This window comes from Phyllostomus hastatus, unplaced genomic scaffold, assembly GCF_019186645.2.
Source record: "Phyllostomus hastatus isolate PE091 unplaced genomic scaffold, TTU_PhHast_1.1 phas_contig_17, whole genome shotgun sequence".
Lineage (NCBI taxonomy): Eukaryota > Metazoa > Chordata > Mammalia > Chiroptera > Phyllostomidae > Phyllostomus > Phyllostomus hastatus.
This window is the reverse complement of record NW_025333664.1, coordinates 23,053,581-23,078,058: the sequence shown is the minus strand read 5'-3', so window position 1 is coordinate 23,078,058 and position 24,478 is coordinate 23,053,581. Positions and strand designations below refer to the sequence as shown.

General features: G+C 55.2%; 1 protein-coding gene across 1 annotated transcript in view; it reads right to left on the bottom strand.

Annotated features, from left to right (window-relative positions):
* Window positions 1–19,590, bottom strand: part of SIRPA (signal regulatory protein alpha) — a 43,690-nt gene extending 24,100 nt beyond the window's left edge. Inside the window, exons 1-2 of the mRNA XM_045832807.1 lie at window positions 19,271–19,590; window positions 18,179–18,269 (exon numbers count right to left, since the gene is read on the bottom strand). Coding sequence (XP_045688763.1) covers window positions 18,179–18,260 — 82 coding nt within the window. The 5' untranslated portion in view covers window positions 18,261–18,269; window positions 19,271–19,590. The remainder of the gene's footprint in view (window positions 1–18,178; window positions 18,270–19,270) is intronic.
* Window positions 19,591–24,478: the final 4,888 nt, after the last annotated feature.

Sequence of the window (24,478 nt, the reverse complement as noted above, 5' to 3'; positions counted from 1 at the left end):
AAACAGGCAAAGGCTCAGAGGTGAGAGGCAGCTTCGTGTGTGTGAGGGGTGCTCTAGGGGGTTTAGCTATTGTTTCGAACCTGGCCCAGGAAGCCGGTCCCCAGCAGGGAAGCCAGACTCAGCAGCTGGGACTCCAGGAGGCTGTGAAGCAGTGAAGTAGTGAGTAGGGGGACTTGGGTTTGCCACAGGGCTGACTAATGTGTGACCTTGGTCATCACTGGGGCCACTGAGAGAATCCAGTGGGGCCTCTGGTGAATGCACTTGATACTGCCATGTACCATGTGAGTGTGAGTGCTGCCCTTAGGTGGGCAGGTCCCTTCACTGTCCTCTCAGCCTTCGTGTCCTCATCTGTCAGTTATATGACCCCATTTCGCTGTGTCTCTGGTAGGACTGACCAACAAGCCTGGGCCAGGGCAGTGTCCAAAGGAAACATCTGATCTTTGAAGCCACCTGACGTGGTTTGAAACCTGTCTCACCTTTTGTTTACATGTAACCTAGTTTATCCATTGATTTTGGGTCTCAGTTTCCTTATCTACAAGATGAGTAGACACACCTAGTCCTCTGTTTTAAGTCACTTAACACCAAGCTGGGCACAAGGAAAGCTACTGGGATTATACAATGCATAAATGAGGGAGGGTCTGTTTCTGAAACTTCATTTCAACCAACCCTTGCTGATGCTGATGCTTCTACAAACCAGGCCATGCTGTATGCTAAGGACACATAGGAGATGGTTGGGCCTCAAGGGCTTCTAGACTGGGCAGCTGGAAGGAGTCCTAGAGGTTGGTGGTGGAGGGACCTGAGGCCCAAATTGGAGAGGACTGGGGCACATGAGGCAGACTCTGGGCAGAGGAGATGGGGAGGGGAGGACACAGCCAGGAGGGGGAACAGGCAGGTAAAGGTACTGTGATGCGCTGCAGGTGCTCAGAGCTAGTCACAGCCAGGGCTCTGGTTCTGAAGAATGCGGGGGGGGGGGGGGGTGAAGAGAAAACACATCATAAAGACCTTGGGGCAGGGGGAGAGAGTTCTCTCCCTCTTTCTCCAGAGATAGGCAGAGGGAGAGAGAGTGAGAGAATGAGGGAGACAGTATGGGGAGGAAAGAATAAGAGAGATGGAGACATGGAGACATGGAGGGGTGGCAGCCTGTTACAGGTGCAGAAGGGCCACCTGCTCTCCACCTGGGAGCTCCCTCACCTACAATGTGACGCTGTCCTGTCCTGACCTAGCCCACCACTGCCTTGTACATGAGACAGGGCTGCAGCTGATGACCTGAGCAGCCCTCTCTGGCTCTGGCCAGGCAGGTGGGACACCTTGTGCATTTGCCTACCAGCCAGTGGCCTGGCACCACCCCACTGGCAGGGCAGGGCGTTCGAGGGAAGGGAGGCCCACGGACTCCATCTGCCTTCACTGGGGCAAGCCCAGGGCCTCAAGTCAGACCTCTCACACCCCTGCCTGTTGTCCCAGCCCTGACTCCCAGGCCAGGGATTGTCCCTTTCTCATGGCAGGTGAGCAGTGACTCAGTGGCAGCCAGACCTTGAAGGTGCAGGACAGAGTCCCCAGAGGACAGGGGCTTAGGGTGCAGCTGGTGGCCAGGTGTGTGAGAGGCACACAGAGGAGGCTGATAAGAAGCCAGCAGTGACCCTGAGACACCTGGGGTAGCACCGGCAATGCCAACAGCACCCAGCCAGGAGCTTTCCCAGTGGGTCTGCACTCCAGCTGGAGACTGGACAAACTGGAAATGCCACTGGAGGCAGCACAGGCAGGCCCAGCGGGCCCGGGGAGAGCAGGGTTCCCTCTTAGCCAGCCCAGCACCCGCCCTCCCTGGGCCTCCACCTTCCACACAGTGGCCATCCGCCACCCACCCCCCACAACAGTCATGAGGACCATGACACGGCTGGGACATAGGTGCCTGCACTGAGGGACTGGTTAAACTTTAGTTTCTGCTCCCACTATGACCACAGACACATTATTTATATACTGGATTTTCTCTGGACTGTCACGTCCCCTAAATAAGATGCAGGATCCACAAGGGACTCTCTCCAATGCCCCGTCTGAAGGTGTCTGGCACACATAAGGCCCTCAGTAACAACCTGTTGAATGCACCCATGAATGAATGAGCAGAGGAGGACTCCTGGGCAAATCCCCTCTCTGAGCCTCTTTCCTTGTCTGTTAACGGAGCTGACAGGCAAGCCTGGGGTCTGGGACAGTGCCTGGCCTGCAGAGGATGCCTGTAATGCATGGCAGTTATTATTATCTTTATCAACAACACCGTGCAGGCTGTGAGTCAGCAGTTGTGAGGCGAGTGTGAGCAGAGCTATCCCTGTGGTACGCCCAGGCCTGCAGTCACACTGGGTAGGCGGCGGTAGAATTTGGAGCTGCGCAGGGCTGCCCGCCCCCACTTCACCGTAAGTCCTCTCCACCAACCGCAGACAGACTTAGGCGGCTTACTTAATTAGCTGGTGTTTATAAAGTGTTTGAAGAATTTTAAAAAAGTGTGATGTAAGTGCCAAATATTATTTTAATCTGTGCATGTGTGTGGTTTTTTTGCAGCAGAGAGTTTTTTCCTGCTTGCTTGCTTTTCTTTTTCTCTGCAGGTTCTGTTCTAGGCACTAGGCTTGTTAAAACTCACTCCTGCGGTTCTGGGCCCGGGGTCATCATGCTGGCATTGCTGACAAAACCACTTCCTGCTCTCTCCTGCTCTCCTGGAGGAGGGAGCAACTGTCCAGGGGCCTGAACTGTCCACCTCTGGGAGAGGAGGATGGCTGGGTGGGCCTTGTCACATGCTGCTGGTGGGAGTGGAAACTGGAGCATCCTCTCGGGAAGCAGTCTGGCAGGAGGTGCCAAAGGGGTGAGAGCTCTCTGGAGTGGGGTTCCTGAATAATGATCTTGAAAAAGTCAGGAAAAAACCCAATGGTTGATGATAGGGAATGACTGGGTGAATCGTGGCCTGTGCCCAGGTGGAATTACAGGTGCCATGAAAGGTGATCGTAACAAAAACTGTGGTTACCTGGAAGTTTCTGCATGGCATAATTTTAAATGATGTTGTGACTACACAAATAAACCCTGTTCATTGCAAAGCATTTAAAGAAAAAAAGTATAAAAAACAAAATAGTGAAAAAAAACACAAAATAATGATCTCATAGAATACCATCAAAGACAACTGAGATCAACATTTCGATGTAGTTAAAATATGAGTGAATCAAAACAATGTAAAATTATACTCAGAGAACTAAGGCTATGCACAGACATTCCGCTCCATTCACTCGGTTCTGATAAAGATGAAGAACTGGAAACAGCCTGACGTCCAAGGAAAGGGGACCAGCCGACGCTGTGGTGCTGAGCCCACACGAGGGCAGGCCCACAGCCCCGACAGTGGCGCTGCGGACGGCAGTGACCGGCAGAGACACGCCAGGGACTCACGATGACTCACTGCGCGGCATTTCCAGTGTGATCCCAGACTTCCGGTTTTGACAAAAAAGACATATGACATTAAAGATCAGCAGTGATTAACTGTGAGTAGTAGATTTACAAGGGATTTTGTCTTTATGTTTTCCGTTTGCATTACTCGTGCGATAAAAACAAGGAAAACTATGTTTCAGTACGCTCTCGACTTCATAAAGCAAAATAAAACTGCGTATGAATAAGCAGCTGCAAGGTATTAGACAAAACTGTAACACACAGCTCTCTTTGGATCATGAATCCAAAGCTGATGGGTTTTTCTTTTTTCATTCTATTTTGGGGAGTTTTCAGATTTTCTAAACTGAATATTAAAAAATATTTACAGTATCCCACTGTGTAATAAGAAAAATCTACACACGTAGTATGTATGTTATATCCCGGGTGGGGCGAAGGTAGGTTCACAGTTGTGAGTACGTGATGCAGAGTTTATTTGTTGCATTATTAGTCATTAATTATTGTATCATTTTCCATCGGAACAGCTGTAAACCTACTCTTGCCCACTCTGTGTGTGTTCAGTGTGTGAACGACCCTCTCTTCCAAGAAGTCTGTCTGTCTGTCCACCGCTGTTTCCTCGGCCCCGGACCCAGTGCTTGGCACTGAGTAGATGCTCCATAAACGTGTGCGGGCTGACCAACCGATGGACTGTCCAGAGTGGTGGACACTAGATGCTGAGGGGTGTTACATCTGGGAAATAGGGCTGGAGGGGCACATTTTCTTCTTACTCTATGGTAAATACTATATTGAAGCCTCTCTCTCTCTCTCTCCTTCTCTCTCTCTCTCTCTCTCTGTCTCTGTCTCTCTCTGTCTCTCTCTCTCTCTCACAGTAAGCATTTACTGCTTTGGGAAAAAATTAAAGGAATGAATAAAACCCGTGAGGAAGTTTTCTGACGAAAGGAGTCAGCACCGTGGGTGCTGCCGCCCTGTGTATTTGCTGTGAGGGGCACCCAGCGTCCATGGGCCGCAGGCGCCCACAGTCCAGAGGCGGCCGGTGATGAATTACTGGAGTCTGTTGAGCGCCAGGCCCTGAGCTGGGCAAGAGCTGTGGGGCGGCTCTGTCCTTGGCCTCGTGGAGCTTGCTCACGAGCAGAGAAGATAAGACTTTAAAGAAATAGATTGAGTGATTACATTTGGGACGAATCCTAGCCCCTCAGACAAGTGACTCCCACTGGCATCTCCGACCCCACCCTGGTGACCTGCGGCTCCTCCCACCCTGTCTCCCCCACCTTCCACAGCCAGGCCACGGAGGGCGAGAGATGAGGTGAGAAGGGGGCTGAGAACGGACCATCAGGCTTGGAGACTGGGTGAGATATGTCTCCAAGCGTGATGGTCCATTATATATGTTTTCTGTGTTCATGTGTGGCTTTCAAGATTAAGAAAAAATGAAAACAGTTTTCATCACATGTGGAAAAATAAGCATGGATGCTTTTCTAATGGGAAAAACAAATCAACTTAGACCCTAAACTTGCTGGAGAGAAAACAGGGCCACCGTGGCCCCTGGCTGTGATTCCCGCAGAAGCCCGCCTCCCCGGGCACAGAGGACAAAGCTGAAACACCCATTTCCCAAGAGCCAGCGCTGCCCAGACCAGCGCTCACTGCCACTTGTGTGGGAGCCTGCCCATCGCCCCCAAGCAGGGGCCTTGGAACTGGGTGGAGGCCACCCACCAGGTTTCCACCAACAAGGAGCCCGAGGCCCAGGTGTGGGGTATGGCTGGAGCTCTAGAGTCAGCATCCCAAGATGGCTGGAGTGACACCCCTGCCTGCCCGCACATCAGGGGGAGCCGACACCCCCTTCCCTGACGACAATCAGGAGCATCACTGGCCATCCTGGGTGGGGGCTGCTGGTGCGTCAGCCCATGAGCACAGCAGCACCGTCTCAGGGGCTGCCTAAGATCAGATGACTGTGTGTGAGTGTGAGTGTGAGGTGCAGGCGTGTGGACGAGAGCATGCACACAGGAACGAAAAAGAGCAGCTGAGGGAGTGTGTACACACGTGCCTGAGGGTTGTTGAGTGTCGAGTGCAAGCATTCACACATGAATGCATGGGTGGAGCTGGGGGCGTGCACACAGGTGAGCATGTGCACAAGATGATGCACGTGTGCAGAAATGTGTCACAGTGTAGCTCACAGTGTGTCTGAATGTGGGTCAGTGAACAGGGGTATGAGGGGTGTGAACTGTGTGCACGAGTATCTGAATCGCGGGTGGCCTCGGTGTGTGTGAGCATGAGCAGGTGTGTCTGGGAAGGTGTGAGCAAATGTCTGGGCAGGTGTGAGCATGGCAGTGCCTGTGGATGCGCCTGCAGAGAAGGGAGCACAGGAGAGATAGGCACGTGAGTGGGATGTGTACACGAGTGTGTGTGTGGTGGGTGTGTGCCCCGAGAGGCCTGTGTGTGGCGGGAGTGGTGTGCACGTGAGTGTGATGCGAGAGGGAGTGTGCCAACACAGTGCTGGGGGCAGGGATGCCAGCCGGGTGGGCCCACTGCTGGTGTGCACTGTTGTCCACATGCCCAGGGTGTAGGGAGGAGGAGGGTAGGAGGGCCACTTCCTTCAAATCCATCTGGTGGGCACAGCTGTGAATGCACCTGACACAGGCCCCTGCCCTGAGAGGAGGCTCGAACCTTTACTGACATGGGCTTACTATGTGTGGCCACAGGGCACAGCGGTGAGAGGCCAGCCTGGAGCCGCCCTGCTGGAGCTCACGACTCTGGGTGGGAGACAGATGGTCCCTGGGCTGATTCACGGAGGGGCTGCTTGGGTGGTGGCTGCGTGTACCCACAGTTCCCGAGGGAGCTCAGGGCTCTGAAGCAGGCATATCAGGGCTCCCACAGCCGTAGCTAGGCAATGAATTTTCTCTGGACTCACACTGATTCATTCATGCCCTCTCAAAGCCCACTCTGCTGCCAGTCCCTGTCTTAGATGCCACACACCACAGCTGGGTAAGAGCTAGGTGGGGCAGAGTCCTGGGCATGGGCAACAACCACGTGCAGGCTGATCAGTGAGCAAGAAAAGGATTGGGGATGGGGTCTTGGAAGAGGGGCGTTATCTGGGATGACTTCCTGGAGGTGGTGGCCCATAAGCTAGGTCTTGAGGCTGACAGAGGCTAGGGAGAGAGGACGGTGTTTAAGGAGGGAGAAACCACACTAGGACAGGTACAGAGGGGAGAAAAGGGCCCTGGAGAATCCAGGGACCAGGGCAGAGTCTTTGGGACATGCTTATTGGCTGGGAGCCAGCCGGGATGGGGCCAGCCCGGGGCTGGGCTAACCTGACACCCTGAAGGAAGGCTTCAGCTGCCATCTGAACAACAGGCCAGCACTGGGAGCAGCCTACTGCTAAAACTGTGCAAACCCATCATGTGGAGATACCACAGGTGTTGTAGAAGATACCACCTGCATTGGAACCCACAAAAAGGGGGCACACGTGGAATTGTAAATAAGGTGGGGGCAAGCCCAGCAGGCTCAGGGTGCTCTCTCCTCCACCCTGACTCCAGGCAACGCGGGGAGCTGGCCACCATGCCACATCCTTGTAGGGAAAGGTGGACCCCAGTCAACCCTCCATGAAGCAGGCAAACTCTTAAGGGGCCAACACAGTCTAAAGCTCGGCCTCTGGGGCCAGAGAACAGCACATCGCATTTCTGGTGGGGTGATTTGGCAATGTCACTTTTCCCTAAGCCTCCACTTCCTCACCTGTGAGCGAGGGGACACCACCATCTCTGCCCCAGGTTAGAGGGTCAGCCGTCAGAAGAGCAGGACTGAAAACCATACATTTCTCAGCTCCCCTCTCCCGCATGTCCCATCTGTTGGCAGATCCTGCCAGCTCAGCTTCCAAGAGTTGGTCAGACTCTGATCTCGCCCTTCCTTTAAATCCCCACCCGAGGACATTTCCATTTGCTTTTTTAGAGAGAGAGGAAGGGGGAAAGAAACACTGATGGGAGAGAAGCAGTGATCGATTGCCTCCGTATGCACCCTGACCGGGGATGCGCATCAGGACCAGGGATCCTAGGTGCTAGGACCGGGGGTCGCACATGCCTGCACTAGACTGGGGATGCACCCACAGTCTAGGTATGTACCCTGACCGGGGATGGACCCTGAAGCCTTTCAGTTACGGGACAACACTCCAACCGTGAGCCACACTGGCCAGGGCTCTGCTCTCTTCTTACCATCTCTCCCGCACCACCATCCCTCACCTGGATCCTTGTCTGTTTCTAAACTGGCCTTCCCGCCTCCACCCCACCTCTGTCCAACACATACTCTCAGCAGCCAGAACAGCCTGAGATGTAAGCCAGGTAACATCCTTCCTCTGCCCCAACCCCTCCTGCAGGCCCCACTGCATTCAGAGGGAGACCCAGAACCCTTCTGGCGGCACCCAGGACCGTACAGCCTTGCTCTCGGGCATGCCAGGGCCCCTCTCACCTCAGGGCCTTTGCACTGGCCATTGCCTCTGCCCCGCACTCTGATGCACCCACATTCTGGCTCCCTCGCCTCCTTCAGGCCTGTCTGAGAAGCCTTCCTTGGCCACCTGTGTAAAACACGACTCTCTTGCCCGATGCCCCTTGCTCAGCTTTATTTTCCTCCTATCACCCACCACCCAGCATACTACATATTTGTTAACCTCTTTAGTGTCCATCTCCCTACTCCAGACTTACCCATCAGCCCTCTGAGAGTAAGGATAGAGCTTTGCTCCCTGCAGTGCCCTCCAGGTTTATACCAGTGCCTGGCATTGGCTGACTGTATGTTTTGGTTTGGATTCTAACACTGCCATTTAAAAGACCTTAGGGCATGTCTAGCCCCTCTGGACCGCTGGTTTCTCATCTGCGGAATGGGGATGACGATAATGATAAAGATACTAATAGCAGTAACACCAGGGTAGTTTTAGGTGAAATGAAGATGAAGACCTCGGCGCTGTGCCTGGCACAGAGGGGGCGCTCAACACCGGGCAGCTGTGCCCACACCCCGGATAATTTAGGGTGAAGGGTATGACACATGGTTACAGGCTTTAGTGGGAGAATCTGTTCACTCTGAGGCGAAACCAGTTCTGCCCCGATGCATGCACAAGACCGCTCAGAACAGGACCTGAGAGCGAGCAGGCTGTTGGCAGCAGGGGTGAGGGGGGAAGCAGTGGGGCGGCAAAGGCCCTGGTGAGGGTTTGCTGGGTTCAGACAAGACCTGGAGGTGACAAAGAACTGCTTGCAGTGTGGCCCTGTTTGCAAAGCCGGAGGGAACAACTACCACCATGTGTGAGCTGCACGTGCCCTGTGTACCTACCGGGCCGAGGGGGACAGGTGAGGCTTGGGCAGCAGGCAGGAGCCCTAACACCCCCACTCACTGTACTGAGTGCCTGAACAACCGAGGCACCTTCTTCCCACCTCCCCATTCTGCAGAGGGAGAAACTGAGGCCTGGCAAAGCTGAGAACCCTGGCAGAGTCTTTCCAACCTCCAGGCCCAACGGCTCCTCTAGGACAGGCTGGGGTCTATCTGGCCATGCCCTCGCGGGTACAGCGGGTGGGTGAGGCCAGACAGTGGGAAGCCCTCATTTAACTGTTACAACAGCCTGGTGAGGCGAATGCTGTTGTCACCACCCCCTTCCTGCAGGCGAGGAAGCTGAGACCCCACGAAGCAGGGGAGAGGCAGGGGCAGGGCTGTCTGCTGTCAGAGCTCATGTACAATCGCTTCTCCGGGCGACGGGGTCCCCTCCGGCTCAGGCTTTTGGATTCTCAGGCTGCCAAGGACGCGCACACATTTCCCAGCCAAGATAAAGGCCCCCTTAAAAGCGACATGCATTTACTAAACAGCATTTGCCAAGGTTTCAGCTCACTCTGCTGCCTGTGGCAGACAGTCTCCGGACGAGATTTCTCCCCAAGCTGACACTGTTCACTGATGCCTTTTATAGCGCTTTTTGCAGCTCGCGATAGCACTTTCCATGGCTCTTAATTCCCTTAACCCTCAGTAGTCCCATATGAGAGGAAATAGTAGTAGTGTTTCCATTCCATAGATGGGGAAACTGAGGCTCAGAGTGGGCAGGACACTAGCTCCAGAGCACACAGCCAGTGAGTAGCACATCCTGGATTCACAGCTGGGTACATGACCCAAAGCATGTGCCCACTTCACTGCCCGCCTTGTTAGGGAAGGGCTCTGGGGTGCCATTGTGACAAATGACAGACGGGTATGCAGGCAGGAGCATCAAGGGAGGAAGAAACCTGCAGGAGAGCAGCCAAGCTGAGCCTCTGCTTCACAGAAGGGGAAACTGAGGCCCAGAGGGGCAGCCGAGTGGTTTCAGGCCTCCTGGCTGGTAAGCGACAGAGTGGCAACTCCATTTGCTCTTTCAAGCCCCAGCCATGAAATGATGAGCACCCAACAATAACAGTAACAGTAACAGTAATGCTGGCTAACAGGCGTTGAACTCCAGCATTACCAGGAGCACAACAGGCCTCACCAAACCTCCACCGGGATCCAGCAAGACAGGGCAGTCGCTACACCCATCTCACAGAGGCCAAGACTGAGGCTCAGGTCAGCACAGCCATTTGGCTGAGGTCACAATCTGACTCTACCTGCGTCTTCACCCACAGCACCAGCTGGCTTCGTGCAATGAAGGACCCTCCAGGGGAACCAGACCCTGAGTGGGCCTGCCGAGCTAAACCCCGGCCGAGTGTGGCACTGCCTGTGTCACGTGGCATGGGCTGCCTGCTCGTTTCACCGTGGTGTCCACACAGGGGCACGTGGTTTTGCGCAGCCAGAATTTTACGTACAAATGCTGGGGCTTCTTGGCCAACTCTCCCAGCCCAGCTAACACCAATATTTTTGTGCTTCCTGATATTTTAGGGACCCTGTGTCAGCACAGAGGGCAGGGAGTTGTGGTGTGCTCCCGGCCCTGGCCGCAGAGGGACTAGGTAGTAGTTAGGGCAACACTCCGTGTTTGGACCAGGGTAACTGTCTCTGTGACTTGTGGGTCTGGGCTTCCTCCTTAAAATGGGGATCTTTCTCTGGCTGGGTGGCTCAGTTGGAGCATTGTCCCAAACACCAAAAGGTTGTGGGTTCAATCCCTGGTCAGGGCACATACCTATGTTGTAGGTTCGATCCCTGGTAGGGGTGTGTAAGAGAGGCAACAAATTGATATTTCTCTCTCACATCAATGTCTTTCTCTCTCTTTCTTTCCCTTCTTTTCTCTCTCTCTCTCTCTCTCTCTCTCTCTCTCTCTCTCTCCTTTCCTCTCTCTCTAAAAATCAATGAACACATCCTTGGGTGAGGATTTAAGAATACAACAACAATAGAGATCTTAGTACCCATGTATTCTCTTCATTTAACCAATGTGTTAACCACCCACTGCTGCCAGGTCTGTGCTAAGGTCCCAGGAGGCCCGGCAGTGAAAAAAAACCACAGTCTCTACTCTCATGCAGCTTATATCCTCCTGAGGGAGACAGGCCTCAAGTAATGAAACAATACAGAAATGGCTAAGAGTGTCATAATGGTGAATGAGGGGAACCTCTTTTAGACTCGGGTGGTTGGGAAGGGCATCTCCGAGGAGGTGAAACTACAGGAATAAAGGCCAGGGAAGGTGTTCCCGTAGGAGAGAATGGCAGGTGCAAAGGCCCAGAGGCAGCAAAGCAGTTGGTGCACACGAAGACCAGAAAGGCTACTGTGGCTGCAACCCACGAGGAAGGGCAGTCAGGTATGGGGTGAGGCTGGAGAGGTAGGTATGATCCAGAAAATGCCATGCCTGATGGGCAAGGAGTTTGATTTTACTCTAAGGCCAGTGGGGACCCCTGAGGAGTTTGGAGCAGGAGCAAGGAGGAGTTGATTCACTCAGCTCCCACGGGGGAAGAGACTGAAGGGGCCAGAGGGGAAGCAGGAAAGGAATGATGATGCTGTGGTGCTCAGGGGCCTGGGCTCACAGCCTGGCTCTAGCATTTACAGGCTGTGTGACCTTGGGCAAGTCACTTCACCTCTCTGAGTCTCGGTTTTTTCATCTGCCCAATGGATATACTAATAGTTCCCATTTTACAGAACTGTGGCGAGGATTAAATGAGATAATATACAGAGTAATTATCCTATCACATGGTCTTGAATGTCAGATAATCAACCAGATTCTACCTGGTCTGGCCCTGACCACTAACTCGCCCACCCCCTTTCCCTTCACTTCAGCTTCACTGCCTCCTTTTTCTTCCTGGAACAGAGCCAGCACATTCCAGCCTCAGGGCCTTTGCACCTGCTATTCCTTCAGAGTGGCAGGCTCTTCCCCTGATATTCCCACGGCTGCTCCCTCTGCCTCTGTCCCCACCCAGCCCTGCAGTCCCTCACCCTGCTTCAGTTGCCTTCATGGCACTTGCCTTCGCCTGACGTAATGTTTCCTTGGGTCTATTTTTATTTCCCCGTCAGAATGCCAGCTCCATTAGAGCAGGTGTTTGTGTCTGTCTGGTTCACAGTTGTACCCCCAGCACCTAGAGCCAACCCTGGAACATAGTAGATGCTCAGAAAAATGTGTTGAATGAATATTTATAATTAAAATAACCATATGAAGGACACCAAGGTGGTTAAGAGTAAACTTGGAGCCAGCTTTAACTCTCACTGCCTATGTGACCTCAGGAGGAGCCTATCTTGGCTTTGGGGGGCCTCAGGGTCCATGTCTGTAAAATGGGGATGCAGATCCATGCTGTTTGGCCCAGTGTGAGGACCAGACAACACACGTCAAAGGACTGAATGGATGAAATGCTGCCCAATCTCTAGCATGTGCTTTAAGATGTCCCCCCACCCCCCCTACCCTCAGCAAGGTGGGGGCAGGTGAAAACAATGGAAGATCAGTGATGGAGCTGGGGCCCCTCCCCCATTCCTTCTCATTTGTGTATATTTGGAATTTTCCAAGATAAAAAGAGAAAGAGAAAACATGGACTCAAGGCTCATCTCGGTCTACCCTGGGCTTCCCTTTCTGGAGGGCACGTGCCCTTGGAGGACGGGACAGCAGAGAGGTCCTGGTGTCCGCACCCACCCTCTCCGGCTGGAAGCTCACGCTCACTCCTGCTTCCACTCTGCCTCCCGATCCTGCTCGGCCACCTGATGGCCTGCAGCTCTCGCTGCTAATCTGCAGCCATCTAACACCCTGCGCCCCCACATGGATGCGCAGGGAAATCTCACAGACACAGAGACCCATTCTGTATCCTTTCCGACTTCCACCTTAGCTGTTTTGCATCTCTCCGGGCTGAGGGCCTGGCAGGACACCTGGCAAGGAAGATTCACCCTGCGCAGAGCTCCGGCAGAAGACCTGCCCAGGAACGCCCAAGTTAACAGGAAGGCAGCTTCAGCTGTGAAAATAGATGTTTCCTTCTCCAGGACGGACGGAAACCCATCTTGGGAACATCTGCCGCCTCCAGGAGGATACACTGATTGACAGAAATATGAAAGGTGTGCCATAAAAGCAAGAGGCTGGCACCCCTGGGCGCAGTTCCCCCAGCTGTCACACTGGGTGGGTGATGTCCAGTTAACTGCACGGGCTGATCTGGGTCATCATCCTGACTCTGCCACTTGCTGTGTGGCCTTGGGCAAGTCGCACCACCTCTCTGAGGTTCATTTCCACATTGGTCACATAGATCTGATGGCCACTGCAGGCGCACTACCCAGGGTAGCTGTGAGTACCACTGGGGTCATACGCACCAAGTGCTGGGCCCTGTAAGTGGCCCAAAAAGATGGCTCCCATTGTTATTACTTGTGTTTTCCCATGGAATCCGGGATCCTGTCAGCTCTCCAGCTTTCACGATGGAAACTTTAAGCACACCCCAGTTTTAAAAACCCTTGGCCTGAACGGCAGGGGGTTTGGCTTGGCCTCCCAGCCACACGTTGCCACGGATCTGCTGCATGAGCCCGCCAGTCCCTTCCCCTCCCCACCGCAGCAGTGTTCTCGCAGCACAGTGAGGTGCTGGATGAGAGGACTGACAGCTCTCTCAGGCCCCCTATGGCTTCCCAGGCTCCGGAACCTACCATTCCAGACCTGCGGATAGAGACAGAGACACCTAGAGGCAAGCTGTGCCCACAGCGCGCAGCCCTACCAACAGACAATTAAATCACCCAGCTCGGGTTTCTGCTCAACGTGTCCAACCCCCGCAGGCATAAAAGCTGCAGGGAAGAACCTCAGACCGAAGACATTCACTCCCTTACCAGCACCCACTCTGTGCCAGGAGCTGTGCTGGGTGCTTTTCGAGAGTGTGTCCTGCTTTTATGGATGAGAAAACCCAAGTAAAACAAAACTGATGATTACGACACTGGCTAGTGTGTGCTGAGCACTCACAATGCGCCAGGCACAGCTCCTAGCATTCCCCACACAGTGAGTGACTTACTCCTCCAAACAGAGTTGTTGGTGTCATTTTTGTTCCACAGAGAGGGAAACCCAGACGCAGAGTTCAGTAAGTTGTCCAAGCAGGTAGTTTTGCTGGACTCACCCCCAGGGGTCTGGTTCCAAGCCTGTGACTCAGCACTAGGCTAGCTGTGTCTCCACACGGAGGGGCTAAGTTAACGATTGCTACAGTTGCAGGACCACCGTGCCATCAGGCGCTGGAGTTAAGCATACACGCGCAGCATGACAGAAGAAGGAGAAAGCAATGCAAAGCCTCAGACGGGCAGGTGACATCCAGGGGAAGAGCTCAGAGCAGGAAGAGATCCCGTGGAGCATGGGGCAGCACAAACCGAACTAGGAAAGAGGAGTAGGGTTCGGACACAAGGGGACAAGGAGGCGCAGGGAAGGGCATCTCTGACGGCAGGAACCATGTAAGCAGAGGCACCTATTTAAGTTTAGCTAAAGGCATGGATTTGTAGAAAAGCGTTCCCCAAACTGGGTTAGGCCGGGGAAATGGGTGTTACACAAACCAAACCTGTTCATAAGTTTGGGGAACACGGAAGTAAGTAGGGTCTGAATGGGGATTCCACAACTGTGGGATTGCTCAAGGTCTTGCAGGTGCCGAGACGCTCGAGTGGCCAGGAAAGCTCCGGCCTGCAGAAGGGACGCCTGGTTACCTAGCAGTGTCTCAAACGGGTTGGGGCTTTTTGGATGACATGTGGCTGAGAAATAAGGCCTGTCACGGAAGAAGGCCCTGGGACAGTTTCTTTTTTAGAAGAAATGTGGACCCACTCAACAGTTTTGAGAGATCTGAGCTGTGTTGGCAGGCCAGAAATCTGAGCACACTTAACGAGAAGGGGTTGGGGGGAACCTTCCGTCAGTCCAAGACTACAAATAAAAAAATAACCTGTCACACGGAGCCATTGGAAGCCGAGAGCGAGCGAGTGAGTGTGGGATCTTCACAACACTTTTAGACTGCCTTCCTCTCACACACCCCCTCTCCATCTGTTGCAAAGGGCACCAGGCAGAGAGATGCAAGCAGGAATATTCCAGCGCTGGGGGCTCCAGAGCCCGGCAGCCCAGATGGGGGGCTCTGCTGGGAGTCACATCGCTCCCCTGAGCTGTCATTTGTGAGGGCCAAGGGGCTGTCAGTGTTGCCATCGCCCGTGTATTTTCAGAGAAATGGCTGTGACTCAGTGAAACACTTCTGCTCCAGGAGGAATCTTTCTACAAACTTCCACTGAGGCCTAGAGGGGGGTCCCTCTGGCTCCCTCCAGCTTGGACTAAGTGACACTGATTATACCAGCGCGAACGTGTTCTTTCAGATGGCACAGCCAGGAGGCTGGCGGTATTCAAAATCCAGTCTCCTTATCTTGGACATGAGACCTCTCCAGTTTTGGACTCTATTTGCCTTATCTGCAAAATGGTGATTACAGCCAACCCAGCCTGTGTTTGCTGATGGGTGAGATGATGCAGATAGGCCGTCAGCAGACAGTCTGGGATGCAGTTCCCAGGCAAAGAGCACTGGGCCTCCTCGCTTCTCTCAACACATGGTTCACATCAGGACTTCACACGTGCGGAGTAGACTGCAAGTCGAGGAGTGAATCACACCCTGAGTCTCCACGGGAATGGTAAAGGAATGATTAATGGGCAGAAGTACCCAGAGCACACATGCCTTTAAGACCTTCCAGTAGCCTGCGCCCAAGAGGGCTCAAGCCCCTCCCCACTCTTCTCTTCTTGTGAAAGAGGAAGTGAGATTAACTTCACCACTTAGGAAAGTACAGAGGAGGCATCAGCCCGCCACCCTCTATCAAAAGGCCAGAGCTTCACCAGAGGGCCCAGCCGTCCCCCAAAGTGTGAACCCCAACTTGGCCTTGCCTTCTCCAGGCCAGAGCAAGGAGTAAATGGAAGTTCACTTGAAGTCGGCCCAGTAGGTGACGTCCCGAGACCCAGGGAAGACAAGACAGGAGCCAGCAGGTTCTGTTTCTCATGCTGCGGCTGCTCTGGCATCAGTCCGCCTGGGTGTCCCCAAGTCCCCATCCCCTGCCCTTCTCCCGGTCTCAGAATCTCCCTCAGCGACACTGTTTTAAGAAACAAGCTTCACATCGGCTCCGAGAACACAGGTTGGTGACTTCACTGGCATCTTTTTAGAATTTCCCTTTGGCAGCATTTGCGCTGAAAGCAATCTTTAGAAACTCCTTCCCCTGCCTCCCCCAAACACCAGGACTCCCGTGACCAGGCCCCCGCCAAACAGTGACCATGTGACCCCTCCTAGGCGGACAGTTGGGCCCGAGACACTGGCAGTCATTCAATCCAGAGCCGCCTTCCTAAGCCTGACCTTTGAGTTTCTTACCCAAACAAATCCATTTTCTTAGAAAATTGCACAGCTGCTCCCTTCTACCTTTCTGTCCTTCTGTCCCGCCTCTCCATTCGGTTTTGTCATATTTCACTCTTAGATCAACTGAAGAAGGGGCCTGAAGCCCCATCGTGCAGCCAAACAGGTGAATTTGGGGCCAGGGCCCTGAGTGTGACCAGGACCCCTCAGAGTACGGAGTGAAGGATGCTGGGAAGCTTCAGCTGTGAGAGTGACATCCCATCCCTTCCTCACCACCCTCAGCCAAGAAATTTATTCTCACCTCCTAAGATTTATTTATTTCAAAGTTAATCTTGGCCCCTCTGCTGCTCCCACTTTTTCAGGCTATTGATGCTGAATGGATTGGAACGGAAGTTTTATGGCCTAATCTTTACCATTTTATAGATTGTTTTTATAGACAAAAGGGAGAGATTCTCTCATAAGAAGGGTGGTGGTGTTCCCAGACAGTGCCCTGGGAAAGGCAGGCTGGCCACCTAAACACTTGTTAACCAGCATTACCGCTCATTTGCCAGAAACTGAGCCACAGGGTCCTAGTTGGAGAAGGGTCTGGAGCAGACATTTAGCAATTAACTTGGGCCCCGCTCCCTGCTTTAGGAAAATGAAACACGTGTGAGAGACGCTCATGCATTTCCAGGCCAGGAAGGACGGCAGGGCAGGGACTGGGACTTTGCAGGGTGTGCATGGCCAGCTCAGGCAGGAAGGAGCAGATCTGAGATGCCACTCACCAGAGATATGAAATATACCAATGCTTTCTTCCGCCCAGCAAGGACCCAGCTGTAACCGAAAGACCCTGGGGTGGAGGTGGGGATGCCTACATGGATCCCAGGGTTCAGGGGAGACTGCAGGGCAGAGAGGAGCAGCTGTTTACCCCCACTTCTCCCTCCACCCACTCTTAGCTCATTCTCCCTTTCTCACTGCTTTCAGATGGTTCCCGGTCTCCAGGCAAATGCAAAAGCGGGGAGGCGAATACTGAGCTCATCTTTGCCTCTTTCCTCAAGGGAGGGAGGTGCAGAGACCCCCTCTGCCAACAGCACAGCTTCAAGAAGCCCAAAATCAAGATCCTCATTTCTTCTCCCCCACCTGTACTCTTCACTGCCATTTCTTGTGACTCTCGCTCTCCCAGGAGGCCGGTGGTTTTGCAAAACCTCTTTAAGAAGCAGAACTCCTGAATGGTGACCTCACCCCTTGGTGAACACATGCCAGCCTTCAGAGCCTGCCTGCGGGAGGCAGCCAGGTGTTTGATGTAGGCCAACAACCAGACCGGCTCAGAGCCACAGGTAATAGCCCCAGGAACCCCTGAACCGCAGGGAGTTGCCTGGCAGCCTGGGGAAGGCAGGAAGACATGTGGGGTGGGGGTGGGGGGTGAACAGCAAGGAGAAGGGCCATCGGAGAGAGGCTTTGGCAACCACAGGGACAATCCACCGTGTTGTCATATCAGGATCTGTTGATCGCAGAGCTCACCCCAGGGTTACAACGGCCTTCTTCTTTCTCCCGGACACACACACACACACACACACACACACACACACACTAACACTGTCTCACTCTGCGCACCAGAGGAAATGCTTACCCTTCCCGAATTGCAAGAGCCTGTTTCTGTCCCATCCCAGGCAATACCTGGAAGACCTCTGCCCCCACCCCCTTCCTTCAGACCCTGAAAGCAAACCTGTGGAAAGCATCAGTCCTGAGAGAGAGCTCCTAAGGAAGCCAGGGCAGCCCTGCTCCAAAAGCTGCTGACAGCCTGCCTCCCCCTCCCAGCTGGGCAGGGGCCAGGTGAAGCAACTCATCTGGGTATGTCCCAGTGCCCAGCACAGTGGCACACGGTCAGAGTGGGGGGACACGAGGTTCCATCCTTGGCTGTGTGACCTTGGGCAAGTCGCTGGCCCTCTCTTGGCCTCAGTTTTCTAATCTGTAACCCTGGTTACAGGCATCTCTACCCCTATTAGTGCTGACAGCCGAGTGGCTCCCAGGGACGGTCTGGGAGGCCTGAGCCCGCAGTTTGGGGGACAGCAGCAGTGGCGGGGTGGAGGGGTGCTTACCTGTACAGGTGCAGGACACAGCGATCAGCAGCAGGAAGAGCAGCGGCCCGAGGCGGCCGGGGGCCGGGCCGGCGGGCTCCATGGGCCGCGGCTGCGGAGCGAGGAGGGAGAGTGGCCGTGAGTGCGCGCTCGGGCGGGCGCGGGCTGGAGCGGGGAAATGACTAAGCCCCCCTCGTCCTCCCCCTCCCCGCCCTCCCCTCCCCTCGCGGCCGGGCTTCCCCCTCCCTCCCCGGAATGGGCGCCTGGAGCTGCTTAGGGGCCGCCGTCACCGCCGCGATTTTCGGAGCCACCCCACCACCACCACCCCACGGGAGAGATCGAGAGACTGACAGACCCGGAGCGCGCGAGAAAGCAAGCTCGGGGCAGCCAGAGAGGCGGCAGGAGAGGGAAACAGACCCGGGCCGGGGTAGCCAGGCAGAGAGCCAGAGACCCAGGGAGGCGAGAGAGGGGGAGAATGCGAGAGAAGAGTCGGGGCGGCGGGGCGGGGGGGGAGGCGGGAGAGAGAGAGAGAGAGAGAGGAGTGAGCGAGACCGCGCGCAGATCGAGACAGGCAGCGCGGGAGAGAGGAGGCTCTCGAGCCAGGGTCCAGGGCAGCTCCACCAGCCGCCCCCCGCCGCTATCCACCTGCCCCGCCCGGACTCCTCGCGGCGCCCGCGGCTCGCCCTGCTCCGGGCCGCAGTCCCGGTCGAGGCCCCCGCCCGCCCAGCCCCGGCTCCCTCCCTCCTCCCGGTCCCCCTCCTTCCTCCTGCCCGCGCGGGGGCTGCAGGTCTCCGGCCGCGCCGGCACCCTCTCGGCGAGCGCCCGCCAGCAGCGCACCCAGGGGAGGGGGAGAGCGAGCGCTGGTGTCGTGCGCTCGGCTGGGAGGCCGGCGTCGCCCCTCGCCCGCGCCGCTGCGCCCACCCCTGCCCGGGCCCACGGCAGCAGCCCCGGGAGGAGGCCCGCCAGCCCCTGCCGCCGGCGCACCCGGCTCGGGCTCGGGACTAGACCAGCCCCCGCCTCCAACAATGTGCCAGTTCAGAAGCCCGCGCGGCTGTCACCAGCCCCGAACCGCCCCCTCTCCTGTTCCCCTCCCACTGCCAGTCGGGCTCGGACCTGCGTCGCCAGCGAGGGCTGAAAGGCTGCGTGGAAGCACCGCCGGGGCTGCCCGGGGCCGGGCCCCGCGCTCCACTTTGCGCAAACTTGTTTTTCTAAGGTCGGCGCCGCGAGCAGGCTGCACCGTCCTCTTAAGGTGGACTGGGGAAGTTGTGGCCGAGGGCCGCTGCCTCCAGACTCCCGCCGCGGCCAGTGCCCGCTTCCCTCTGGCGAAACGCTGGAGGCGACCAAAGAGTGGGGGTGTGGAGGGGGCACGAGGGTGTCTGCTTTGCCCCTCCCCCGGTGGCCCTGCCCCTGTGCCCCAAAGCGGAAGGCCCCTGGAGGGGGTGGGCTTGGGCCAGAGGGTCCCCGATTCTTGCAGAGCGGGGCCTAGGTGAAGCAGAAGCAGGAAGTAAGTGGATGTAGGGGAAAGGGGGGAGGAAGGAGAGAGTGATGGTACAAAAATAGCGTGTGTGTAGGAAGGACTTCAGTGCCGCCTGGAAAAGAGGCGCAGGGTGGAGAAAGCGAGAAGGGGGGCTGTGGCCAGAGAAATAGAGGGGTAGGGTCCTCACTTCCTCGGGGAGGTGGGCTCTCTCCGCCAGGTGCCTACCTGTCGGGGGTGGCAGATTCAGGGGAGAGAGGCGACTTGAAGTCGTGGGCTCCAGGAAATGACTGGCAACAAGAACAGGAGAGCAAAAGGGGAACAGAGGCAAGTGGCTTGGAGATGGAGAGGGCAGAGCCTCAGTACCTCTCTATGTCTTTTTCTGTCCCCTCCCCAGACCCCCTTGCCCTCTGGTTCTCCCTCCTTGTCTTCCCCTTTCCTTGGAGTTAAGCTGTGTGTCCCTGGAGTAGCCAGATGGGTGATAGGAAGTGGGAGTGCTGGTCGCCTGGCTGAGGCGGCTCTGGACTGTGAGAGGGAGTCCGAGACCCCGCTGCTCCTTGGAGGGTATGGGGCTTGGAAATAAGCGATAACCAACCTTGTGAGGCAAGGCTGTTTCGGTAAACGGTATGAATGGAGCAACAGAAGAGAGTCCTGACCGGGAAAGGAAGTGGACTTGTCTAAGGCCATGGGCAGAAACAGGGTTTGAGTTCCTGATTCCCAGGCTAAGTGAAGGCCTTTGCAGAGCGACAACCCCCACTCCCATCTCAGCCTCACTGTCCCATGACTGGCCTTGCGCTAAGAGGGAGAGAGGCAGAATAGAGCTTTTGAGAGTGTGAACTAGACTCCCCCAGGTTCAAATCCTGCCAGCTACCTCTCATGAGCTGTGAAGACTTGGGAAAGTACTTTACCCTATCTGTGCTTCAGCTTTCTCACCTGAAATGAGGCCAACTTGGGTGTCAACCTAAAAAGGCTGGTGTGAGGATTGGATGAATTAATATTTGTACAACACTGTAAAGAGTGCCTAGCATGTCCCAAGTGCTACATAGCATCTGATCGATAAGTAAAGCGTTTGACAACAGTCCTTGGGAACCCACAGGGTTCTGGGCAGTATTTGAAGTGCACGGGTATTTTTTTGCTGTGGGTATGAGAGAAACAGCAGGGTCCCACACAATGTTCCTGTCTATGAGGCATTTACATTCTATGGGAGAGACATATGTAGACGAGTAGCAATAATTAGTGAACAACAGAAGACAGAGCTCAGAGAGTGAGAAGGATGCGCTCATTCAGATGAGAGTGAGGCCTTCCCCAGAAGCTGGGAGCTGAATCACAAGAAGGGGCAGCAAGCTGGGGATTTGGGGATTTGCTGTTCTAGAAAGAGAAGACAGCACAGATAAAGGCCCTGGGGCCAGTTTGGCCGGAGGGCAATGAGAGAAGGATGGGGAAGAGTGGTCTCGCTGGTGGCCTTGCAGGCCTTAGTAAAAAATGCATTTGTTCTGCAGATAGGAAATCACTGGGGTTTAAGAGGAGAGTGCTGTGGTCTGGGCCGTGTGTTTAACAGGCCAGTGTGGCTGCAGGTGGAGAGTGGGCTGCAGGTAGTGCAACATGGAATGAGGGTGCCTGGGAAGAGGTTGTTCTGGGGTCCTCCTAGTAGCAGAAGTGGGAGGTGGGGAGTCTCTAACTCTTCAGGACACATCTGGCAGAGACCATGAAGGTGGCCATCATAGACTCCTGGGAAAATCCATCACTGGAATCCATCTGGGGTGGGAATGGGGGCAGGGGCCACTGATGAAGTTCAGAGATGAGGCAGACTCCTGGCCTGAGCTTCCAGAGAGAGAGGTCTTGCCTTTCACCGTTCCCCAGGACGCACGCACGCGCACGCACGCACACACGCACACACACACACACACACACCTGCCCTGGATTAGGAAACTGCGGATTAGGGAAGGATAATAATTGAACCACCTGCTATTTATATACAGCACCTCCAGCAAAGGCTCCCAGCAGGGCTTCCCAGCACTAGGGTGGTTTCATTTCGTCTGCCCCAGGAGGAGGCCTAGGTCTTGTCCTCTTGATCCAGCATCCATAGAAAAGTCACCCCTGGCCAACCATCAGCGCTGGGGGGTCACTGAGCCCAATGGGCAGCCGGGTATCCTGAGGCTGGCGGACAATTTATTTGAGGTCTCACAGTGAGGTTATGGCAGATAATTGAGGTGAGTCAGCTGCCCCCACAGGAGGCCTTCTGGGCTGCCCTGGATTAAAACGGAATTGCCTTTTACCTATCCAATTCCTCCGTGCACTCAGCCGTGCTAATCACACATCTACCGCGTGCTGGGCTCTGCGCTAGGCACTGGGAATGCCACAGATGGGAAAACACAGACAAAAACTCCCACCCCGAGAAACTGACATTCTGGTCAATTCACATGACAAATAAGTACGTCAACTGTGTGGTCTGCCAGATGGGGATAAAGCTCTAAGGGAAATAAAGCAGGGGAGGGGCCTAGGAGGGCCAATGAGAGGGAAGGGGGTTAGTGAAGGCCTCCGAGGAGGTGATAGTTGAGTGACTACCTGAACGAGCCCAGTCCGGAAGCCAGAAGTGGCTCCATCCCCACATTGCTCTGACTCTTCTCTGTCACTCCCTGGTGCCATCTGTCAGCAGCACATCTCACTGGTTGGGCCTTCCCTTCACATCCAGAACCAAAGCACTGCTTAGCACCTCCATGGCTGCTACTGCCCTGGGCTAAGCCTCTACCATCTCCCACCTGGGAACCCTCTTTCCAGCTTTTCCCTCCCCTTACTCCATCCATTCTTCACTCAGCAGCCAGAGGGACCTGTTTATAAAAGTCAGATCACGTCCCTTCCCTTTTGGAAAGCACACTGGAATGAGCAGGAGGAGGGGAGCACCAGAGGTACTGAGACCAAGACTCCACCAATTGGACTCATGCGACTTGGGGAAAACTTTTTCGAGAGCCTCAGTCTCTTGATCTGTGAAATGGGAACAACCCGGTCTCCCCGGTCCCAGCGGCAGTACTGGCACAGGTGTGAACGCAGCCACAGCGGAGCATAGCCAGAGTTTGCCGCTCCAGGTGGGGTGATGGCACCCCTGTGTGTGCCAGGCCCCTCTATGTGCATCGTCTCACTGCAGCCTCGGCAATGCCCGTGTGTTCCTGGAGCTGGGGAGCAAGGCCAGAGGAAGGAAGAGACTCGACCAGGGCGGCTCTGCCAGGGCATGCGGGAACCTGCAGGGACCCGGCTCTGCTTGGCACCAGCCCTGCCCAGGCTCTGCCCCTGACTTCCCGTAACCCTGGGTTGGCGTCAGCAGTCAGCCCTCCAGGCCGCCTTTGTGTGGGGCCTGTCAGGAGGCTGGAGCTGCCAATGACCTATTTTTCTGGGCAAGAGGAACCATTTGGAGTGAGAGGCCTCAGCTTTGGAGCCAGAACAATAAAAATAAAAACAGCAAGGACTCCTGGGCAGCCTGGACCAGGGAAGCAACAGCCCGGAGAGGAGCTGCTGATGGCTTGGAGAGAAAGCAGGGTGGGGGCAGGAGGTGGGAGGGCCCTGACTGTGCCCTGCTCTGTTCGCTGACCTTTCTGTGGGTTATCTCCAGGCCTTCTGCCAGCCATTCTATAGCTGCAGACACCAGATTTCAGAGTGACAGTGACTTGCTGGGGACACACAGCTAGGGAGGGCCCGGCCAGTTAGGGCTGGAAGTCAGTTCTTCAGTTGACAATACTTCCTATTAGTTCAGCATCTGCTATGCTTCATAGACATGTTCGTGTGACATATTCACACCACATCTGGGAGGGGTGCTAATTCATTTTACAGGTAAGAAAGCTGCCTTAGAGTGAGGCCTTGGCTGATGGGTCACCTCCTCAGAGACGCCTTGCTAGACCACCCTGTTAAAGCAGCCACCCCTGTGCCACCCCAGCAGGAAGCAGTGTCACCCGCCCCAGGAAGGGGCCTGACCCTTGTTCTCTTGGTCCAGCATCCACAGAAAAGTCACCCAGAGCTCCACCCAATGCACTGTATCCCCTTCCTTATGTTAGTTTGTCTTCACTGCACGTCCATGGCCTGCCAGGGTTGTGTCTCTGCTGCATTTTGTCCGTCTCCTGAACCACCCGCAGCTCAGTGTGGCCCTGTGGCCCAGCGCCCTGCTCTGAAAACACATCCACAGCTAAACTGCAGCCCAGCCTCGACTCAGCGGTGGGACAGGCTGCTGTGCCCATCTGTGCCTCGCTCACCCAGATTTGGGTAGTGATAGAATCGTACCTAAAGGCTTATGTAAGGGGCAAATGAGTGAATATAGGAATAATGGCTGGCTATTGCCATTGTTTGCTCCCAGCAGTGCAGCCCCAGGGCCTTCAACAGTAAAGAGTAGGTTTCCATAAATATGCATTAATTTAAACAGTGACCTTCCCGAGAGCACACGATAAGACATCAGCAGAGCCTGGGTTTGAAAGTGGCTGGATCTGTCTGAGCCTGTGCTTCAGTGCACCTCACTTTATAATCACCTCCTCACAGCATGTTCCCCTGCTTCCTTTTCCTCCGGCCACCATAGCTGCACAGGACACAGACCTCCGGGTCCCCAGGTGAGCAGGCATCAGTGCCACCTGGAGGGATGTGTTAAACATGGATCCTAGGGTCCCACCCCCAGAACTGCTGACTCGGCAGGTCTCGGCAAGGTCAGAGAGCCTGCTTTTCTAACAGGTTCCCAGGTGATGCTGACGCTGCTGGTCTGGGGCTCACGCTTGGAGAACTGCTGGATAGACTGGTGGGCGTGGTTCAGGAGCCCAGCCCCAGGGTCTCTGTGGGTCCGTCTGTCTCTCCCTCTGTTTTCTGTTCTCCCCCTG